Source organism: Delphinus delphis, chromosome 4 (genome assembly GCF_949987515.2).
Source record: "Delphinus delphis chromosome 4, mDelDel1.2, whole genome shotgun sequence".
In the NCBI taxonomy this organism is placed as follows: Eukaryota; Metazoa; Chordata; class Mammalia; order Artiodactyla; family Delphinidae; genus Delphinus; species Delphinus delphis.
This window is the reverse complement of record NC_082686.1, coordinates 3,249,194-3,267,611: the sequence shown is the minus strand read 5'-3', so window position 1 is coordinate 3,267,611 and position 18,418 is coordinate 3,249,194. Positions and strand designations below refer to the sequence as shown.

The 18,418-nt window shown below is 49.3% G+C and overlaps 1 protein-coding gene across 2 annotated transcripts in view; it reads left to right on the top strand.

Moving 5' to 3' along the window:
• The first annotated feature begins 546 nt into the window (after positions 1-546).
• Positions 547-18,418, top strand: part of SLC37A1 (solute carrier family 37 member 1) — a 67,072-nt gene continuing 49,200 nt past the window's right edge. For both annotated transcript variants that reach the window (XM_060010276.1, XM_060010277.1), the window contains exons 1-3: positions 547-657; positions 7,627-7,816; positions 16,157-16,238. In XM_060010276.1, coding sequence (XP_059866259.1) covers positions 7,761-7,816; positions 16,157-16,238 — 138 coding nt within the window. In that variant the 5' untranslated portion in view covers positions 547-657; positions 7,627-7,760. The remainder of the gene's footprint in view (positions 658-7,626; positions 7,817-16,156; positions 16,239-18,418) is intronic.

Sequence of the window (18,418 nt, the reverse complement as noted above, 5' to 3'; positions counted from 1 at the left end):
CAGGAGCCTGAGACCCAGTGCGGTTCTCCAGCACAGCCACGTGAGGGGCGTGTCACACACACACACACACACACACACACAGGTGTGATCAAAGATGGTTCACCACAGCCGATTGTGGGCCCCATTTTCACTTAATACGAGGCTAGTCTCATGAGTCTGACCCCTGAGAGGAGGTAATAAGAATAATGTCCAGGAGACCAAGGCTGGCCCCCTTTAGTGCCGGTCCTTTCTCGGGAAGCCCGGCTCCGCTGCTGTCCGGGAGGACTTACCTTGAGGACAAAGGGTCCTTGGGGAGCTCTTCTTTGGTCACTTTCGAACTCAAGCCCGGGCGCCCGCAGGCAGGTGCAAGGAGCGGGGACCGCGGGGAGGAGTCCTGAGCGGTGGTGGCCCGGGGTCTCCTCGTGGCGGCGTCCCCGCCCGGCCTCCCCGGGGCTGGCTGGGCCTCCGGGTGCGCTCCGGGGCCGCGGGAGGACCGGCGAGGGGATGAGGGGGAGGGGCCGAGCCGCCGCCGCCGCCGCCACCGCCCGGCCGGGCGCCCCGCTGCCTCAGGAAAGTGAAAGGGCCGCCGGGGCCTCCGCGCGCCGCCCCAGGAAGTCGCGAGCAGGAAGCGCCGGCGGCGCCCGGGCCGGGCAGCGGGGCGCCGGCCTGGGGGCGCAGGTGAGACGCGGGGACCGGGAGGGGGCCGGTGGGGAGCGGGCGGCGCGGGGACCCCCTCCCCACCGCCCGCGCCGGCCGGGCCGCGGGACTCGGGCGCCGCGGCCGAGCGACACCTGCCAGCGCGGGCGACGGGCGGGGAGGCCGGGGGTCCCTGCGCCGGGCGCGCGTCTTTGTGCTCGTCCGGGGCGGAGGCGTCCAGCGGGCCCCGGGCCCGGGGCGGCCCTTGCAGCGGGCGGGGGCGGGGCTGGAGGAGCGGCCGGGCGCCCCCGGACCCGGCGAGCGGACCCCGGGGGAGCCCGTGCCGGGCCGGCAGCCGCCCAGCGGAGCCCCGGACGGGGGCGAGCCCAGCCGTCCTCCGGGCCTTCTCCCCGGCCGGGCGACCGCGGTGACAGCCCAGCCCGGGGCTCGAGAGGGGAGCCCCGCGCGGGGTGGGCGGCGCGGCGGGACGTGGGTGTGCCCGCCAGTCCTCCTCCGGGACGGGCCGCCGGGGAGGAGCCGACGCCAAAGCCGGCGGGAGGCTCGGAGCGCCGGCTCCCTGGGCCTTCGGCTTGTTCGTCTGAGCAGCTGGTTCCCGGAGCCTGTGAGCCTCCTGGAGGGATTTGACTGGACTCAAACCCCGGAAAGTCACCCGGCTTCGGGGCCCCAACCGTCAGGCTCTTTTTTCCAACACCCCCCAGCCGCCGGCCCTCCCAGCCTCTGCAGCCACGCTGCTGATCCTGGGGACCTGGCGACCTAGGACTGCGACCAGGATCCTGGAAGGCCCCTCTGCACACCGCCAGGTTTGGATTTCTCCGGGTGGAATTCCAAAGCCCGCCTTCCCTTTATTCTCCCTGAGCTTTCTGTCTGGAAAGTGCCCACCTGCCCTTGAATCTGAATTGTGTGAGGATGTTCGAGTTGGTAACTAGATTAGATCTCCCCCTCCCCCCATGGCTCCTTCTTTAATGTCTTTTAAGGTCAACCTTGAGAACCCAGGGCTCTAGACCTCCAGTGTCTCACCATGTGGTTTTGGAACGGCATTTGCATGTTCTGTGTTGTACCCGCCACCTTGAGGTTCTGTTTGTTGGTGGGAGAAAGTGGTACAGGTAGAGGATTCCTTTTTGTATTTAAGCCCAGGAAAGAAATACTGGCTATTGTCATTAATTTTTAATATTGCTTACAGCCTTTAAAGCACAGACCATACAAAGTGTTTTCTCTGAAAAGGAAGTTGTGTTTCTCTCTCTCTCTCTCTCTCTCTCTCTCTCTCTCTCTCACTTGTTTGGGGAACATGCATTCCCCCCACCCCCTGCATTTGCCTTAAAATAAGATCTACTTTGAAAAACCTTGCCTTTAAGTAGATTCTTTAACATGCGCCTGGGGCTGCTTTGATTACTGACCACAGTGCTTCAGTTGTGGGAAGACCCTTTCAGTGTTACGCGCATCGTTGCTTTTGAGACTCATTTTCGTCTCCAGCGAGTACGAACTGTTCCCCAGGTAGTGTGCTGAGGGTTGGGCTCCAGAATGTGTATTGCCCTCAGGTCATCCCATTTTATAGTTATGTAGTTTATAGAGTAGGTTGGGCACTTCCGGAACATGGGTATAAAAATGTATATTTTAGATTGTAAGACAGATGCTCTAATGGGGTGTTTCTGAAGTTGCTATCTTTAACAGTAGAATGAAACTGGGTATTCTGACACTTTTCCCTACTGGAGTGGTGAGTTCCAAGGGTGCCTATTAAGAGCCGTTTTTTTTAAAAGTAGTTTTCTTTTTTATGTGCTTGGATTATGTGCCAAAAACGGGGCTTAAACCAAGTGATCTGCTCCAGTTCTGCCGCCCTCTCTTTGGAGGAGACCTGCCCAGAGGAAGCAGGTTGGAGGGAGGAGGGCACTGAGGGAAACTGGACCAACCTGAATTTGCCCCACAGCGTCCAGCCAACCCAGATCAGCCTCCGGGCCTCTTCCTCAACAAGGCAGTGGGGCTCACAGGAGAGCACGGAATTTGTCACTGGTGACCTTGGCGGTCTTGACTGGCTGTCGCTGGAATGATTTTCAGTGGGCACCGTCCAGGCTTTGGAGGAAGGGGCCTCATTAAATAGAGCTCTTAATGTCCTACGTGTAAAATCTCTATGTTTACACATCTTAATTGCACTTACAGTGAAAACTTATAGCGCTTGAGTTCACCCATTTTACAGAGGGGTAAGAACCATGGTTTTAAACGGAAATCAAGATTTTTTTTTTTCCTCCTGACTTTTCCAGTGTCTTCTGGATTTCTTTTTTTTTTAACATCCTACAGGTTTTACCAGAATTGAATTGAGGTTCATTGATTAGTCGATGTAATAGATGGCAATAGAATATTTCCAGATGAGCTGTAGGTACCTAGGGAAGCAGCATCTGGACAGAGGAGGAAAGTTGACTCTGACCATCCCTTTCCAGGTGCTATAAAACTTAGCCCAAATCCTTTACTCTAAAGGAGTCACTCAAAGATTGTTTCTCAAAGTATATTTAGGCCCAAACAGGAGTCCACTCATTCTGAGCAGAATTTTAGTAAAATGGTTTTTTTAAATATAGAGATTTGAGCAAAAACATTGCGAAGCACTTGTGGAGCTTGGTTCAGCGCATCTCCTGACCGCTCGCTCTGTGCTGGGTTCTGAACCAGGGGATGGGGACCAGGTGGCTGCCTGCAGCGCTGGGCCTTCCTCCCTGATTTCTACTGAGACGACACCAGCTGCTGTTTACGGAGCATCTCCTCCCCACCGGGCTCTGTGCTGAGGGCTGTCCATAGATCACTCATTGCATCTTTATAACAACCCTAAGTAGGTACCATCATCCCTATTTTCTAGCTGGGGAAGGTGAGGGAGCAGAAAGCCGGTGGCGTGCCTGGGATTACCCAGCCCAGGGTCAGCTGTCGGGGCAGGTGGCACTCTGGTGGGATGAAGAGCTGCGGCTGTGACATAGTTAGGGCCCCGGTGGGGTGTGGGTGCAGGCCGAGTGGCCGGGCTGGCTGTCCAGAGCAAAGCTGTAGTCCCCCTGGCTGGAGCAGAGGGGCCTCAGCGCCTCACTGAGAGGAGATGGGGGGAGCGGGGAGGGTGGGAGAGCTTGGCAAGGTGCATTTTGAAAACTCACTCTGGAGGGAGAGCGGGAATGAACACGGGAAAACTCTTTTAATCTGGAAGACACAGGCGCTGAGGAAGAGTTGAGGTCTTCTGAATCAGAACTACTTGCTATTACTTATCTGTTCTCTCAAGGAAGTTGTTTAAAGACACTGAATACATTTCAGCTTTAACTCGAGATGAATGTTTAGTCAAAAGTCGCTTTCTTGGACACCGTTATATAACCTGTGACTTTTCGATAAGCATTGAGGCGGAGCAGTGCGTGCTTCCGCATGCACTGTGTGCTGTGTGATTTAATGCATGGGTCCCAAAGATTCCTTGTCACCGAACATAGGAGAAAAACTGAAGAATGGCACGAGTCGTGAGGTTGGCTTTGGGGCAGGAGACCAGGCCTCCCTGCGCCTTCCTTCCCGTCTGGCTCTGCCTTCAGCCCTGACTGCAGAATGGGGCCATTTTCCAAGGCCTCTGAGGTGACCACAGGTGTGAGAAACGAGGTGGCACAGACGAGCTGAAGTTCACTCCCACGGCATTCGTGCATTTAGACTCCATTGCAAAGCCACAGTCAGATGATGGGCTTCATGACCTGCCACCTTGTCCAGGCCTATGTTCCTCTCTGTTACTGGCTCAGACGTAGCCCAGGACACAGCTTGGGGGAATGGAGCACGGCCAGTTCCCTGGCACCCTGGTGGTGGAGCACCTGGTGCGACCACTGGGCACATATGGGTCTCCTGTGAATATGAATGTTAGCTCTGCAGAGTACTGTGATTGGGAGTGAACAGGTTGATCTCAGGAGGGCTTCCAGATAAAGAGGAATTCAGTGGTTCTTTCTTTTTTTTTTTTCCCACTGTCCATCTGTTTATTATTTTTTTAACATCTTTATTGGAGTATAATTGCTTTACAATGGTGTGTTAGTTTCTGCTTTATAACAAAGTGAATCAGTTATACATATACATATGTCCCCATATCTCCTCCCTCTTGCGTCTCCCTCCCTCCCACCTTCCCTATCCCACCCCTCCAGGCAAAGCACCGAGCTGATCTCCCTGTGCTGTGCGAGCTGATCTCCCTGTGCTATGCGGCTGCTTCCCACTAGCTATCTATTTTACGTTTGGTAGTGTATATATGTCCATGCCACTCTCTCACTTTGTCACAGCTTACCCTTCCCCCTCACCATATGCTCGAGTCCATTCTCTAGTAGGTCTGTGTCTTTATTCCCGTCTTACCCCTAGGTACTTCATGACCTTTTTTTTTTTTTTCCTTAGATTCCATGTATATGTGTTAGCATACGGTATTTGTTTTTCACTTTCTGACTTACTTCACTCTGTATGACAGACTATAGGTCCATCCACCTCACTGCAAATAACTCAATTTCGTTTCTTTTTATGGTTGACTAATACTCCATTGTATATATGTGCCACATCTTCTTTATCCATTCATTTGTTGATGGACACTTAGTTTGCTTCCGTGTCCTGGCTATTGTAAATAGAGCCACAATGAACATTTTGGTACATGACTCCTTTTGAATTATGGTTTTCTCAGGGTATATGCCTAGTAGTGGGATTGCTGGGTCATATGGTAGTTCTATTTGTAGTTTTTTAAGGAACCTCCATACTGTTCTCCATTAGTGGCTGTACCAATCCACATTCCCACCAGCAGTGCAAGAATGTTCCCTTTTCTCCACACCCTCTCCAGCATTTATTGTTTCTAGATTTTTTGAGGATGACCATTCTGACCAGTGTGAGATGATATCTCATTGTAGTTTTGATTTGCATTTCTCTAATGATAAATGATGTTGAGCATTCTTTCATGTGTTTGTTGGCAATCTGTATATCTTCTTTGGAGAAATGTCTGTTTAGGTCTTCTGCCCATTTTTGGATTGGTTGTTTATTTTTTTGTTATTGAGCTGCATGAGCTGCTTATAAATTTTGGAGATTAATCCTTTGTCAGTTGCTTCATTTGCAAATATTTTCTCCCATTCTGAGGGTCGTCTTTTAGTCTTGTTTATGGTTTCCTTTGCTGTGCAAAAGCTTTGAAGTTTCATTATGTCCCACTTGTTTATTTTTGGTTTTATTTCCATTACTCTAGGAGGTGGGTCAAAAAGGATCTTGCTGTGATTTATGTCATAGAGCATTCTGCCTATGTTTTCCTCTAAGGGTTTGATAGTGTCTGGCCTTACATTTAGGTCTTTAATCCATTTTGAGTTTATTTTTGTGTGTGATGATAGGGAGTGTTCTAATTTCATACTTTTACATGTACCTGTCCATTTTCCCAGCACCGCTTATTGAAGAGGCTGTCTTTTCTCCACTGTATATTCTTCCCTCCTTTATCAAAGATAAGGTGACCATATGTGCATGGGTTTATCTCTGGGCTTTCTATCCTGTTCCATTCATCTATCTTTCTGTTTTTGTGCCAGTACCATACTGTCTTGATTTCTGTAGCTTTGTAGTATAGTCTGAAGTCAGCGAGACTGATTCCTCCAGCTCCGTTTTTCGTTCTCAAGATTGCTTTGGCTATTCCGGGTCTTTTGTGTTTCCATACAAATTGTGAAATTTTTTGTTCTAGTTTTGTGAAAAGTACCAGTGGTAGTTTGATAGGGATTGCATTGAATCTGTAGTAGAGTACAGATTCTGGGTAGTAGAGTCATTTTCACAATGTTGATTCTTCCAATCCAAGAACAGGGTATATCTCTCCATTTATTTGTATCATCTTTAATTTCTTTCATCAGTGTCTTATAATTTTCTGCATACAGGTCTTTTATCTCCTTAGGTAGGTTTATTCCTAGATATTTTATTCTTTTTGTTGCAATGGTAAGTGGGAGTGTTTTCTTAATTTCACTCTCAGATTTTTCATCATTAGTGTATAAAAATGCCAGAGATTTCTGTGCATTAATTTTGTATCCTGCTACTTTACCAAATTCATTGATTAGCTCTAGTAGTTTTCTGCTGGCATCTTTAGGATTCTGTATGTATAGTATCATGTCATCTGCAAACAGTGACAGCTTTACTTCTTCTTTTCCAATTTGGATTCCTTTTATTTCTTTTTCTTCTCTGATTGCTGTGGCTAAAACTTCCAAAACTATGTTGAATAATAGTGGTGAGAGTGGACAACCTTGTCTTGTTCCTGATCTTAGTGGAAATGGTTTCAGTTTTTCACCATTGAGGACGATGTTGGCTGTGGGTTTGTCATATATGCCCTTTATTATGTTGAGGAAACTTCCCTCTATGCCTACTGTCTGCAGGGTTTTTAATCATAAATGGGTGTTGAATTTGTCAAAAGCTTTCTCTGCATCTATTGAGATGATCATATGGTTTTTCTCCTTCAATTTGTTAATATAGTGTATCACGTTGATTGATTTGCGTAACATTGAAGAATCCTTGCATTCCTGGGATGAACCCCACTTAATCATGGTGTATGATCCTTTTACTGTGCTGTTGGATTCTGTTTGCTAGTATTTTGTTGAAGATTTTTGCATCTATGTTCATCAGTGATATTGGCCTGTAGTTTTCTTTCTTTGTGACATCTTTGTCTGGTTTTGGTATCAGGATGATGGTGGCCTCGTAGAATGAGTTTGGGAGTGTTCCTCCCTCTGCTGTATTTTGGAAGAGTTTGAGAAGGATAGCTGTTAGCTCTTCTGTAATCAGTGGTTCTTTCTTACACATCATGTGAAGTTCATTTCAGTGACCTTTGAACAAGCTGCCCCCCACCCCACCCGAGGACGGATGCTCTACCCCTACCTGGTGGCTCTCATGGTGGGAGCGCCCTGTTGCAGGGAAGTCCAGCTCTGCTGTGGGCTGGGTGGCCACACCACGTGCGGTTACTTCTGCCAGGGCCTCCGATGGTGCCATTGTCAGAACACTTGACTTTTCCACCCCTCCTTCTCTTTATAGAGAGCCGAGCCTCTGCTGGAAGGAAGAGGGGAGGTGAGACCCCACAGGACACCCCTGCATGCTTCCCAGGATTAAGAACCTATTTATGAAGCATCTTATTTCGTGACCGAAGCTCCACGGTCAGTGAGACGTAAATGGCCCCACTTCCCCCCGGCATTCGCTTCATCGTCTCGTTCTCCAGGGATCAGTGGTAAGTCCTTGGGCACGGTGCGTCCGTGCAGCCAGTGCCCCCTGCCCCCAGTTTCATGATAAAACGCACGTGGATGACCAGCCTCCCCAGAACTGTTGAATGGTTTATTGGTGGTGGAAGCGGTGACCAGGAACACGGCTGAGCTGTCCATCTTTGGTTCTGACAGTGACAGACAGACTGAAAACCTTCGAGGTTTTCAGTGGTTTCTGGTCCACTGAAGATAATCCTGGCCCCCACCCACAGAAAAATGACCACTGACTACTGGCAGGGTAATAAAAGGGCTGTGGGTGAAATAAGTATATTAACTCTGAGCTTAGTGAGTGGCCTCGCTGGGTCAGGACTTTCAGAGAGAAAATGAAACCTGAACAAGTTACACGCAGATCACTTTGTGTTCTGAGAGCACCTGGTGTGCTCTGAGAAGCTCTCTCACAGGAGATTCGTGAGTCCCACACTCCCTGGAGCAGGCGGATGGTGAGGGCGGAGTGCAGAGCGGGGCTGTCTAGTCTCTAACCCACACTCTCAGTGGGTTTTCTCCCCTGCTGACCTCTGTTGGGAAGGAAGAATTGTTCCTCTCCCCTCTTAGGTTGAATGACTGGGGGCATGTGAATGAAACGGACAGAAAAACAGATTCACAAGAGAAAAGACAGATTTAACCACGTATGTGTGGGAGTTCACAGAAAAACGTGACTCCAGGGGGCCTTAGAATTTGGGGATTGTATGCCATCTTAATAGGGGAAGAGGGGCAAGAGAAGGGCGCTTTTGGGAGAACAGGTAACTTTTTGGAAAGGTAGATGTGCCCTTAGGAGACTAGCTGAGAGCTAGGATACCGTTGTGCCAGTGTCTGTTTAGGTGTGACGTGGACACGTCCCGTTTCTGGCATTAGGACTCAGTCTCTCCTGGCTGCTCCCAGGGGAGGATGTATGACAGCTGAGTTCTTTCTCAGAGGCTCTGCTTTTAGGCAGATAAGCGATTTCAGGACTCACGCGTCTTCTGCTCAAAATAACACTGATGCTGCAGCCGCGTGTTCTGAATCCCTTCAGCTCCGTCTCACTGGCGCACTCTTGGCCTCCGCGCCTTTTGCAGCGTCTCAGGCCCAGGCTGGTGGGTGGAGCGCCCACAGGATCTCAGGTGTGACTTCAGACATCTGGCTCTTGCCACAGCAGTTCGCTTGTCCACTCGTCTCCCGTCTACTGCTAATCTAGCCACAAGTGGTTCCCTTTTAGTTAGCGGGTGTTTATCTTTCCCTTGTTTTGAAACTTTATTTTGATACAATTTCAAACTCACAGAAGAAAATAAGCATGTTACCAGGAGCTCCTGTAGAACTCTTATAATCACAAATTCTGTTTTTTTTTTTTTAAGGCTGAGACCTACAGAGATAGAAAGGTGCTTCTCACACTTAGTGTGCCTGGGAATCACCTGAAACATGTTAAAATGCAGATTCTGACGCAGTAGATCTGGGTGGTGACTGAGTCTTCATTTCCCAGGTGATGCGGTGCTTTGCGTCCATAGACCACACTGTGAGTTGTAAGAAGATAGCGTATTTGTCTTCATTTCTATTCCATCTCTACCTCCAACTTGCTCTTTGACCTTGAAAGGTTATTTAACCTTTCTAGATCTCAGCTTCCTTAGCTGTAAAAGAAGAGAATTAGCTTTTCTTCTAACATTCCTGCGAAGGACATTTTTTCTGTTTTTCTACCCAGCATGCGTTGCCTCTTCCTCACAGCACTTTGATTTCCTTTGGGGAATAGACTTCCCTCCTTTGTGTGCAGGTGTGATAGGTAGGTGAGTCTCAGGATTTTCCATCCCGTTATGGCAGCCCCGTGACCTTCCGCCAGAGCCCAGGTCCAGCAGGAGGCAGGAGAGGACCTAAGGTGGGCTACGGGCCTCTCTCTTCTGGGACTTTCCATCTTGAGTTGAGTGAACCTAGGGCAGAGGAAATGGTGAATCGCCTCTGGTCCAGCCGTGGGGGGCCAGGTTCAACTGGCAGACAAATTCTTAACATTTGTCCTCATTTGCTTCTCCCCCTACTTTCTCTCATCTCTCTCTCTCTCTCTCTCTGTGTGTGTGTGTGTGTGTGTGTGTGTGTGTGTGTGTGTGTGTGTGTGTGTGTGTGTGTGTGTGTGTGTGTGTGTGTGTAGATGTACGTATACACACACACACATTTTTTCCTGAACCATTTGAAAGCAAGTTAAAGACATTATGCCCTTTTATTTCTAAATACTTCAGTATGTACTTCCTGTGAACAAGACATTTTCATATAACTGCACACAAAGATCAAAACAAGCAAGTTTAACAGTTATAATGCTATTATCTAATCCACAGTCCATACTCAAAATTATATCAAATGTCCAATAATGTCTTTTATAGATTTTTTTCCCTGGGCCAGGATCTCGCCTGGGGCCCCACTTTGCATTTGGTTGTCCTGTGGGTTTAGTCGACTTTAATTTGGAGCTGTTTCTTGGCTGTCCTTTGTCTTTCATGAGCTTGCCATTTAGGAAGGATACAAGCCACTTATCTTATGGACCGTCCCTTGTTGTGTGTGTGTCTGGCATTTCTTCATGGTTAGGTTCAGATTATGCATCTTTGTCAGGAATAACACAGAAGAGAGACAGCTTCTCGCTGATGGTAAAGGAGTTACGAATATTGGTGGCGGGGGAGGAGGGACAGAATGAACCATGTGGTGTTGGGTTGGAATTAAAGATATCAAGAAGAACTGGAGAGGAAGTAGGGGGAGAAATGTGTGTGTGTGTGGTGTGTGTGTATGTAGTAGGTGTGTGTGTGTGGTGTGTATGTATGGGGGGGTGTCGTGTGTGTGTGTATGTAAAATGCCCTCTCTCTGCCCGCTGAGGGGCCCTGGGAACAGTAACACCCGGCAGCAGTGAGCACACCCGGTGCTGCATCTCAGTTTCTCTGTAACGTTTTCCACCGAAGGAGCCAGTCAGGCATCCTTGGAGGCTGGGTCAGCACTGGGCAGAGAAAGTGAGATGAGCCTGGAATATCTTGTGCCAAGAAATAAGGAAGTGCTTAAAAATGAAGGGGCGCTCACTGGCCCAATCTGGGATGAGATTTGAAATAAACGATACCAGTAATGGATTATAGCCCATTGAATAAAACAAGCATCCAGTGAGTCCATTCTGCTCTAACTAAATAACGCATAAATGGGAGGAAGGAAAGCTCCTTCCTGCGGTACAACGCCAGCCGCTAAGTAGGGCAGGAGCGTCCACGCTGGAGCGTCGCCCCCTGAAACCATCAGGGCTGCTTGGCTTAGGCAAGGATCATCGATGGACACACACGACGGGGGGAAGGTTGGAGGAACAGGATATCTAGGTAACCTCAAAGTACGTACCCACAAACTCCTTATTGACTACTAGAGGGAAAAACTGTAGCTCCTCTGAGGGGCGACCACGCAGAAAGCCCCTAAACCAGGCGGTCAGTGATAACGTCACTGACGTCGTGGCCCTCCTTGAGGGTGCTCTGGAGAGACACGGTAGGCCTCGTTTCCTTGTTCCCAAATGAGGGATGTCTGCTTACTAATTTCTGTGCCAAACGATACCGTTCAGTGACTCGTCTAAAGAACTTTTTACTTATTTGCATATGACCGAGATAAATAACACTCAGGTAAGGCAACAATATTCTCCCTCGAGTCTCTGAATTGTCTGGGAATGCCTGCAGCATTCTAGAACATCGCTGAGGAAGCTTTGAAGGTGCCTCGCTGAGATAGGCTTTTTTTGCTAGAAACTTGGGGTTAACCCAAACACTATTCTTGTAGTATTGGTGCATACAGAGAATGCTATCATTGTTACAGAAGGTAAGTGGAACACTGATGAAGTAAAGGTTTAAATAATTCATTTTTAATTGTATTTGCTTAATATTCATAAGCCTAAATGTAACACAAAGCAGAAATTGAAGCATCGGATTATATTCGTATCCTGGCGCCGCTATAACAAGTCCACAAACTGGGTGGCTTAAAAGAACAGAAATTGGGGCTTCCCTGGTGGCGCAGTGGTTGGGAGTCCGCCTGCCGATGCAGGGGACGCGGGTTTGTGCCCCGGTCCGGGAAGATCCCACATGCTGCGGAGCGGCTGGGCCCGTGAGCCATGGCCGCTGAGCCTGCGCGTCCGGAGCCTGTGCTCCGCAATGGGAGAGGCCACAGCAGTGAGAGGCTCGCGTACCACAAAAAAAAGAAAAAAAAAAAAAAGAACAGAAATTAATTTTCTCGTGGTTCTGGAAGGCAGATGTCTGAGATCAAGGTGTCGGTAGGGCCATACTCCCATGGAAGGCTCAAGGGAAGCACGCTTCCTTGCCTCTTCCCGTTTCTGGCGGCTGCTGGCGGTCCTAGTTTTCCTTGTCCAGCTCTACCTGCATCACCACGTGGCCTTCCTCCCTGTCTGTCTCTGTGTCTCCCCCTGGCCTTTTATAAGGACACGGAGCTGGATTTAGGATCTTAGTGGATTTTAGGTCGTACGTGAGTTAAGTATGACCTCAACGTAACTAATTAACCTCTGCAAGACCCGATTTCCAAATGAGGCCACATTCTAAAATTTATGGTGGACATCAATTTTTGGGGGGACAGTATTCAACCCACTGCAAGATGGATAAAAGGAAACAAATATCATCCAAAGTCCTTGCTTCACAAGTGATAAAGGAAGAGGGTGGACGAGGATAGAATTACAAAATGAGAAAGGGCTTCTGGAGGATTGTTTAATCCCCATAACCCAGGATAACCCTGCAGAAGTAAAAAGTCTGCTCGCTCGCCCGGACGGGGGTATTGCCATGGCCGCTAGGAAGGCACCAGCCCCACAGTGGTTTAAAAGTGACCAGTGGGGCTGTGTTTAGGCCTTCCAGAAGTGGAAAGCTCAGCCTCTAGCTGCTGGGTCTTCCCCTCTCCTCAAATGCTACGTAATAAGATGAGGAAGGAGAGAGGAAGGATTTGAAAACAGAGGGAGTAGAGTTGGCCTGATCCTGGCGAAATGAAAGATCGGGTTCCTCTTTAGGCGACATACATTCTGTGTGTGTCTAGGAAACTCCCGGTTTGCAGGGTAGGTTGACCCTTTGCCCTGATTCTGCAGAGCAGGTTCCCTCCGAGAACCCTGCTAACTGGCAGGCCAGTACTCTTCCCAAAGGACCTGATTCATCAAGGTGTTTCACCTCCACCCAAAACTGAACTGAAAATGTCTGGAGGCAGGTTCTCCACTCTGTAGCCCTCGGTGTTCTCGGGGCTTTCATGGTTGTGCTCCAGCGTGTGGCATCCCCCAGCACGGGGCGGTCATGGGAACCACTTCCACCCCTGCAGGCTCTGGGCAGGTGAGCATCCCATGCAAGACCGCCCGCTAGACAAGAAGGCGAGGGCCCGGGAATGGCTGCTGGGTTCCAATAACCTGGACAGCTTGACAGCCTAGGAACGAATGCAGGTGTGTTAGGGCCCCAGGGGTCTTCAGACCTGATCGAGGCATATGGACGAGCTCGTTATTTCGGGGTTTATTTATTCTATTTAATAAATATATTAAATGCACTTAATAAAACTAGAATATTTATAAGTGGAATGTTCTGGGTAGAGAGTGGAGACCATGAACCTGAGGCCCATTTTCCTTTTAAATTTATTTATTTGATTTTTGGCTGCTTTGGGTCTTTGTTGCTGTGCACGGGCTTTCTCTAGTTGGCGGCGAGTGGGGGCTACTCTTCGTTGTGGTGCGCGGGCTTCTCATTGCGGTGGCTTCTCTTGTTGTGGAGCACGGGCTCTAGGCACGCGGGCTTCAGTAGTTGTGGCACGACGGCTCAGTAGTTGTGGCTTGCGGGCTCAGTAGTTGTGGCTCACGGGCTCTAGAGCACAGGCTCAGTAGTTGTGGTGCACGGGCTCAGTTGCTCCGCGATGTGTGGGATCTTCCCGGACCAGGGCTCGAACCCGTGTCGCTGCATTGGCAGGTGGATTCCTAACCACTGCGCCACCAGGGAAGCCCCCCCAAGGCCCATTTAAGTAGACCTGCTCTTTCCAAATCCTTGTGAGCTGGGTGATGATGAAATTCAGAGTCTCCTGGCCAATGGCACACCTGTAAGCTGGTTGTGTGTAGCATCCTTGAGGGCTCCAAATCCTCTCAGACTCTGATTTGGGAGGGGCTGGAGGTAACTCAGACTGAGTATTTTCTTACTCCTTGTGGAGATGGGAAAAGGGAGCTCTGTACCCAGATGGGGGCCGATCGGGGTCCCCCACAGTCCACACTAGCCCTAGCAAGTGGGCATCAAGCAACCAATGGGTCTAGCTATGGGCTGGAAATTCGGGTGTTGAAAGTTCCAGTGGCCTAGAACCTTCATAAGTGGTGCAGAGGAGCAGGGGGTGGGATGCGGAGAGCTTCCAGCAAGGAGTTGAGAGACCTCCACCCCCTACCAAAATGGATGACTTTCAGAAACACGAGGACAAAAGCCTAGACTTTTGTCACAGGTCCACTGTACTTGCATAGTCTGTGTTCTTTGCGATAGACGACACACTCACTGGGTTTTAGTTTCACTTTTTTCCTACCTGCTCATTGGCAGGGGCTGGAAGAGAAAAGTCCCAGGAAAACCATCAGTCAGTGTTTCCTTGATGAAGTGGGCGTGCTGTGCCCTCGCTAAGCGCAGGTGTTCCGGAGGTTGACGGTTTGAGTCCCACGGTACTACCAAGCCTTTTTCCCACCTGAAATATGACCTTTTGTTAAAACGCTGGCAATATTTATTTGACTCCTGCCTTTTCTGGTGGCCAGGGAGCCAGACGCCCTCAGGAGTCTTCGTGTTAGTCCAGAAAGCTACCCTTGAGAAGTAAATCACAACATTGGAAACGTGGGTGGGAGACAGGAGGAAGGTCCTCTCCTCATCGAGGGCCTTGAATGAGCCGCCTCCCCGGGGGCCGTGGCCCCCCCTGCGGCCCCTGTCTGTTCTGTCGCCCCTGCCTCCGCCTTGGGTCATTACGGGTTTAAGCCCGCACGCAGTTGGAAGGTGATTGGCCTTTGCAGACCAGAACAGGACGGGTTCTTCAGGGGTAGGGGCCCCAAGGACTTTATCCTCCTGACCCGTTGTCTTCCCCGAAGGGCCGCTTTTCTATAGGGTGGTTCAAACATTTAGAACCACATTTAGACTTCTTGCTAAAGTATCTTCTTGTCTGTAGTCTCCATACACCTCAGCACTTCCTCTCGAACTGCTTTTCTCATAAACCAAGCGCAGCAGCAGGGCTTTGGGCCACTAGTTTTTATGCCGTTGGCCTTATTCATAGCTTGTCAGCGTCACTGAGTTGTTCTCACTGAGGCCGGTGAAATAGTTATATTTCCGCCTTGCTGTGTCCTTCTAAAAAGTAAAAAATAAATATGATCTTAAATGCCCAGGGTAGCGGGCTTATAAGTCGCTTGCAGTTGATTCCGTTACGCACTAAATCATCATTCCTTTTTGTCTGCTTTGTAAACCCATGTGTACATCTGTGTCCCAGGTTTCTCTTTGGTTAGTTTTTCTCATGATGGTTTAAATAGTTTCAATTAACAAAGTAAAAGTGGCACATTTTTAAAATATTGTAGGGGTGTTATAAACAGGATTGATCTTTGATGTAGGACTAAGTAAAAAAAATACAGCATAAGGAAATTTAAGAATCCCGTTGCAATGGATTCTTAATGCACCTTTTTTTTTTTAATTGAAGTATGGTTGGTTTACAAGGTTGTGTTTAATTTCTGCGGTACGGCAAAGTGATACATGTGTGTGTTCGTTATACATGTATATGTTCATTTTCATATTCTTTTCCATCATGGATTATCCCAGGATATTGACTATAGTTGCCTGTGCCCTACAGTAGGACCTTGTTGTCTATCCATTCTCTATGTAGTAGTTTGCATCTACTGATCCCAAACTCCCAGTCCAGCCCTCCCGTCCGCTTCCCTCCCCCTCGGCAACCACAAGTCTGTTCTCTATGTCTGTGAGTCTGTTTCTGTTTTGCAGATAGGTTCACTTGTGTCATATTTTAGATTCCACATATAAGTGATAGCATATGGTATTTGTCTTTCGCCTTCTGACTCACTTCACTTCGTATGATCATCTCTAGGCCCATCCATGTTGCTGCAAACGGCATTGTTACATTCTGTCTTAGGGATGGGTAATACTCCATTGCATATACGCACCACATCTCGTTTATCCATTCACCTGTCGATGGGCGTTGAGGCTGTTTCCACGTCTTGGCTATTGTAACTAGTGCTGCTGTGAACAAACAGAAGGTGCATGTATCTTTTCGAATTACGGTTTTGTCTGGGTGTACGCCCAGGAGTGGGGTTGCTGGATCATACGGCATCTTATATTATTTTATGTCATCCCTGCCACTGTTTTGTGTTTCAGGTACAGAGCCTTCATTTTTATTTTGACATTTTTGCTGTATGCAAGTTTTCACTTATCTCGAAAGCCTATCAGCATAGTTAAGGTAAGAAATCATTAACAGCACCCGATGTCATTTCCTGCCTGTAATCTCTGTAAGGAACTAGTGAGCCGGTTGGGGGGAAGGGGAGTTTGGGGGAGAGCAGTAAGATAAATGGAGAAAATGGATTGTTGAGAAGCAAGGTACTTTGCTGCTTTGGTTTTTAGTTTCTCTTTTCTGAAATTAATAGCTTTAAAATGGTTTTGGGATTTATAATTTCAGAGGTGGTATACTTTCGGTTATATTCGTTGACTGTCCCAGAATTCTAAAGCTTAATTACATATCTATTCTGTCTTGTGTGAACTTTCCCTCCGAATATATCCAGTCTAAAAATGTTCCCCAGATTGCTTCTACGGTCATTAGCCTTTGATCCTAAGTCTGGCAGTGGTGGTGTTTCTCCATTATTCTTAGAACACTGAGTTCCTGTGTGAGTGATGGGTGGGCAGGAAGTTATTAAGCAGGCATTTAACTCGACTTGGGGAAAAGAAGATTAAAGGAGACAGTCCTACGTAGTAGCCAGTTGTAACCTGGGGAAAAGCAGAGTCGTTTTCTTACTCTCACTGGAATGACGTCATTTTGCCTGCAGACCGTCAGCTGGCTTGAATGGCTGCTGAGCCTTTATCATAGAAGGGACGAGGAAATCGTCCAGGGCCAAAGGTAGTTCATTTACAGCCCGACTACCCCTCCGTCACTTTCTCCTCTTTGGCCGGGACGCAGGTCCAGGACTGTGACTCCACTGACCTTTGTAGTCCTGCCTCCTCTGCTCCCCGGGTCGGGGGGAGGAGGGGCCGACTGCTGGACAGCTGTCGTCTCGCGCTCCCGGCCGGTGGCAGAGGCAGTGCCGAGGCTGTTGCTTCTCTGGACGGTTCTGTGTTCCCCGGTCTCCAGCAACTCCCAGTGGGCGTGAAACACCATCCCTCTACTCCAAGGACCCTAGAATTCCTCGACCCCTAGTAAGCAGGCATTTCCCTGGCCCTTCCGGTCGCTTGCAAACTTCTCCCTTTTTTAATGTACGAAGTTTGAATAACTATGGCAATCTTTGCAGACCTTTTATAATGCAGTTTTCAAAACAGAGCAAAGGATGGGACAGGAGAGGGTGGGCCGTCCTCCACTTGACCAGTGTCTCTAATATCAGTACCAAGGACCAACCCGCCCCTGTCAACTTAAATACTACTAATTCCTGCCTTCCTGGTTAGGGAAGTACACAAATGACTCAAGAGAAAGGCAAGTTATGAAAAGGGAGGAGACCGTTGAAGGGACCTGAGGGAGTGCCTAGAACTGAAGGAGCCGGCGGGGTCGGGAGCCTTCCTGCGGCTCCGATGGATCCTGCAAGGCCGGGCGAGGGTCCTGGGGCCAGTCCTGGCCTGCTGGGGGCGTCGCGGTGCAGCAGCAGCCTGGCAGGCGCGGGGCCCGTGTTGGGACCGAGGCAGCATGCTGAGGGGGGCTGGCCACTGGAGGGTCTCCTTCTGGTGGCCACGAGGGTCCCCATTTAGCCAGGAAGGGATGCGGCATTGTTCCAGGCCACTCTCGCGGCTTCCCCGTCGGGGGCTTGGGGCTTAGTGATGAGGGGTCCGGCTCTTAGTTAAGTTTTCATCAGTCACGGTGACTGCCGCTGGCTGAGCCCCGCGCCTGACAAGGTACGTGCCTCCCTTATTTAATCTCATCGTCACGGCCGTCCTGTGCGTGTCCTTTTGAGGAAACTGAGACTCAGGGGCCTAATTCCTCTGGGCAGGCCAGGGCCACCTCAAGTGAATTCCACAGGGTCGGGCTGACTCCAGGGTCCCTGCCCTTACCCTCCCTGCCACGGGTCTCTAGGGCAGGTGTAAGAAGCTGGGTACAGTCGCAGCATCACACCCAGATTTTCTTCAACACGCAGGTTGTCTGACTTAGCACCTTAGACGTGCCTGGATGTGTGGATTGGCCTAACGCAGAACCCCGGGGCTTCTTTGCCTTCTGAGATAGATCAGATGTCACACTCCATACGATAAGTTACTTTGCAATGCCTTGTGCTGTATTTAGCTCATCTTATTTATAAAACTAGAAGTAGTAACGGTGCTGTTGACCCGGGAACAGCCTGAATTATCTGTAACCTACATTTATTAGCACATCATGAGCAAAACGAAATTAAAATACATTTGCGCACCTGGAACTGATCGCCAGGGGTGATGAATCCTAAAGTGATTCGT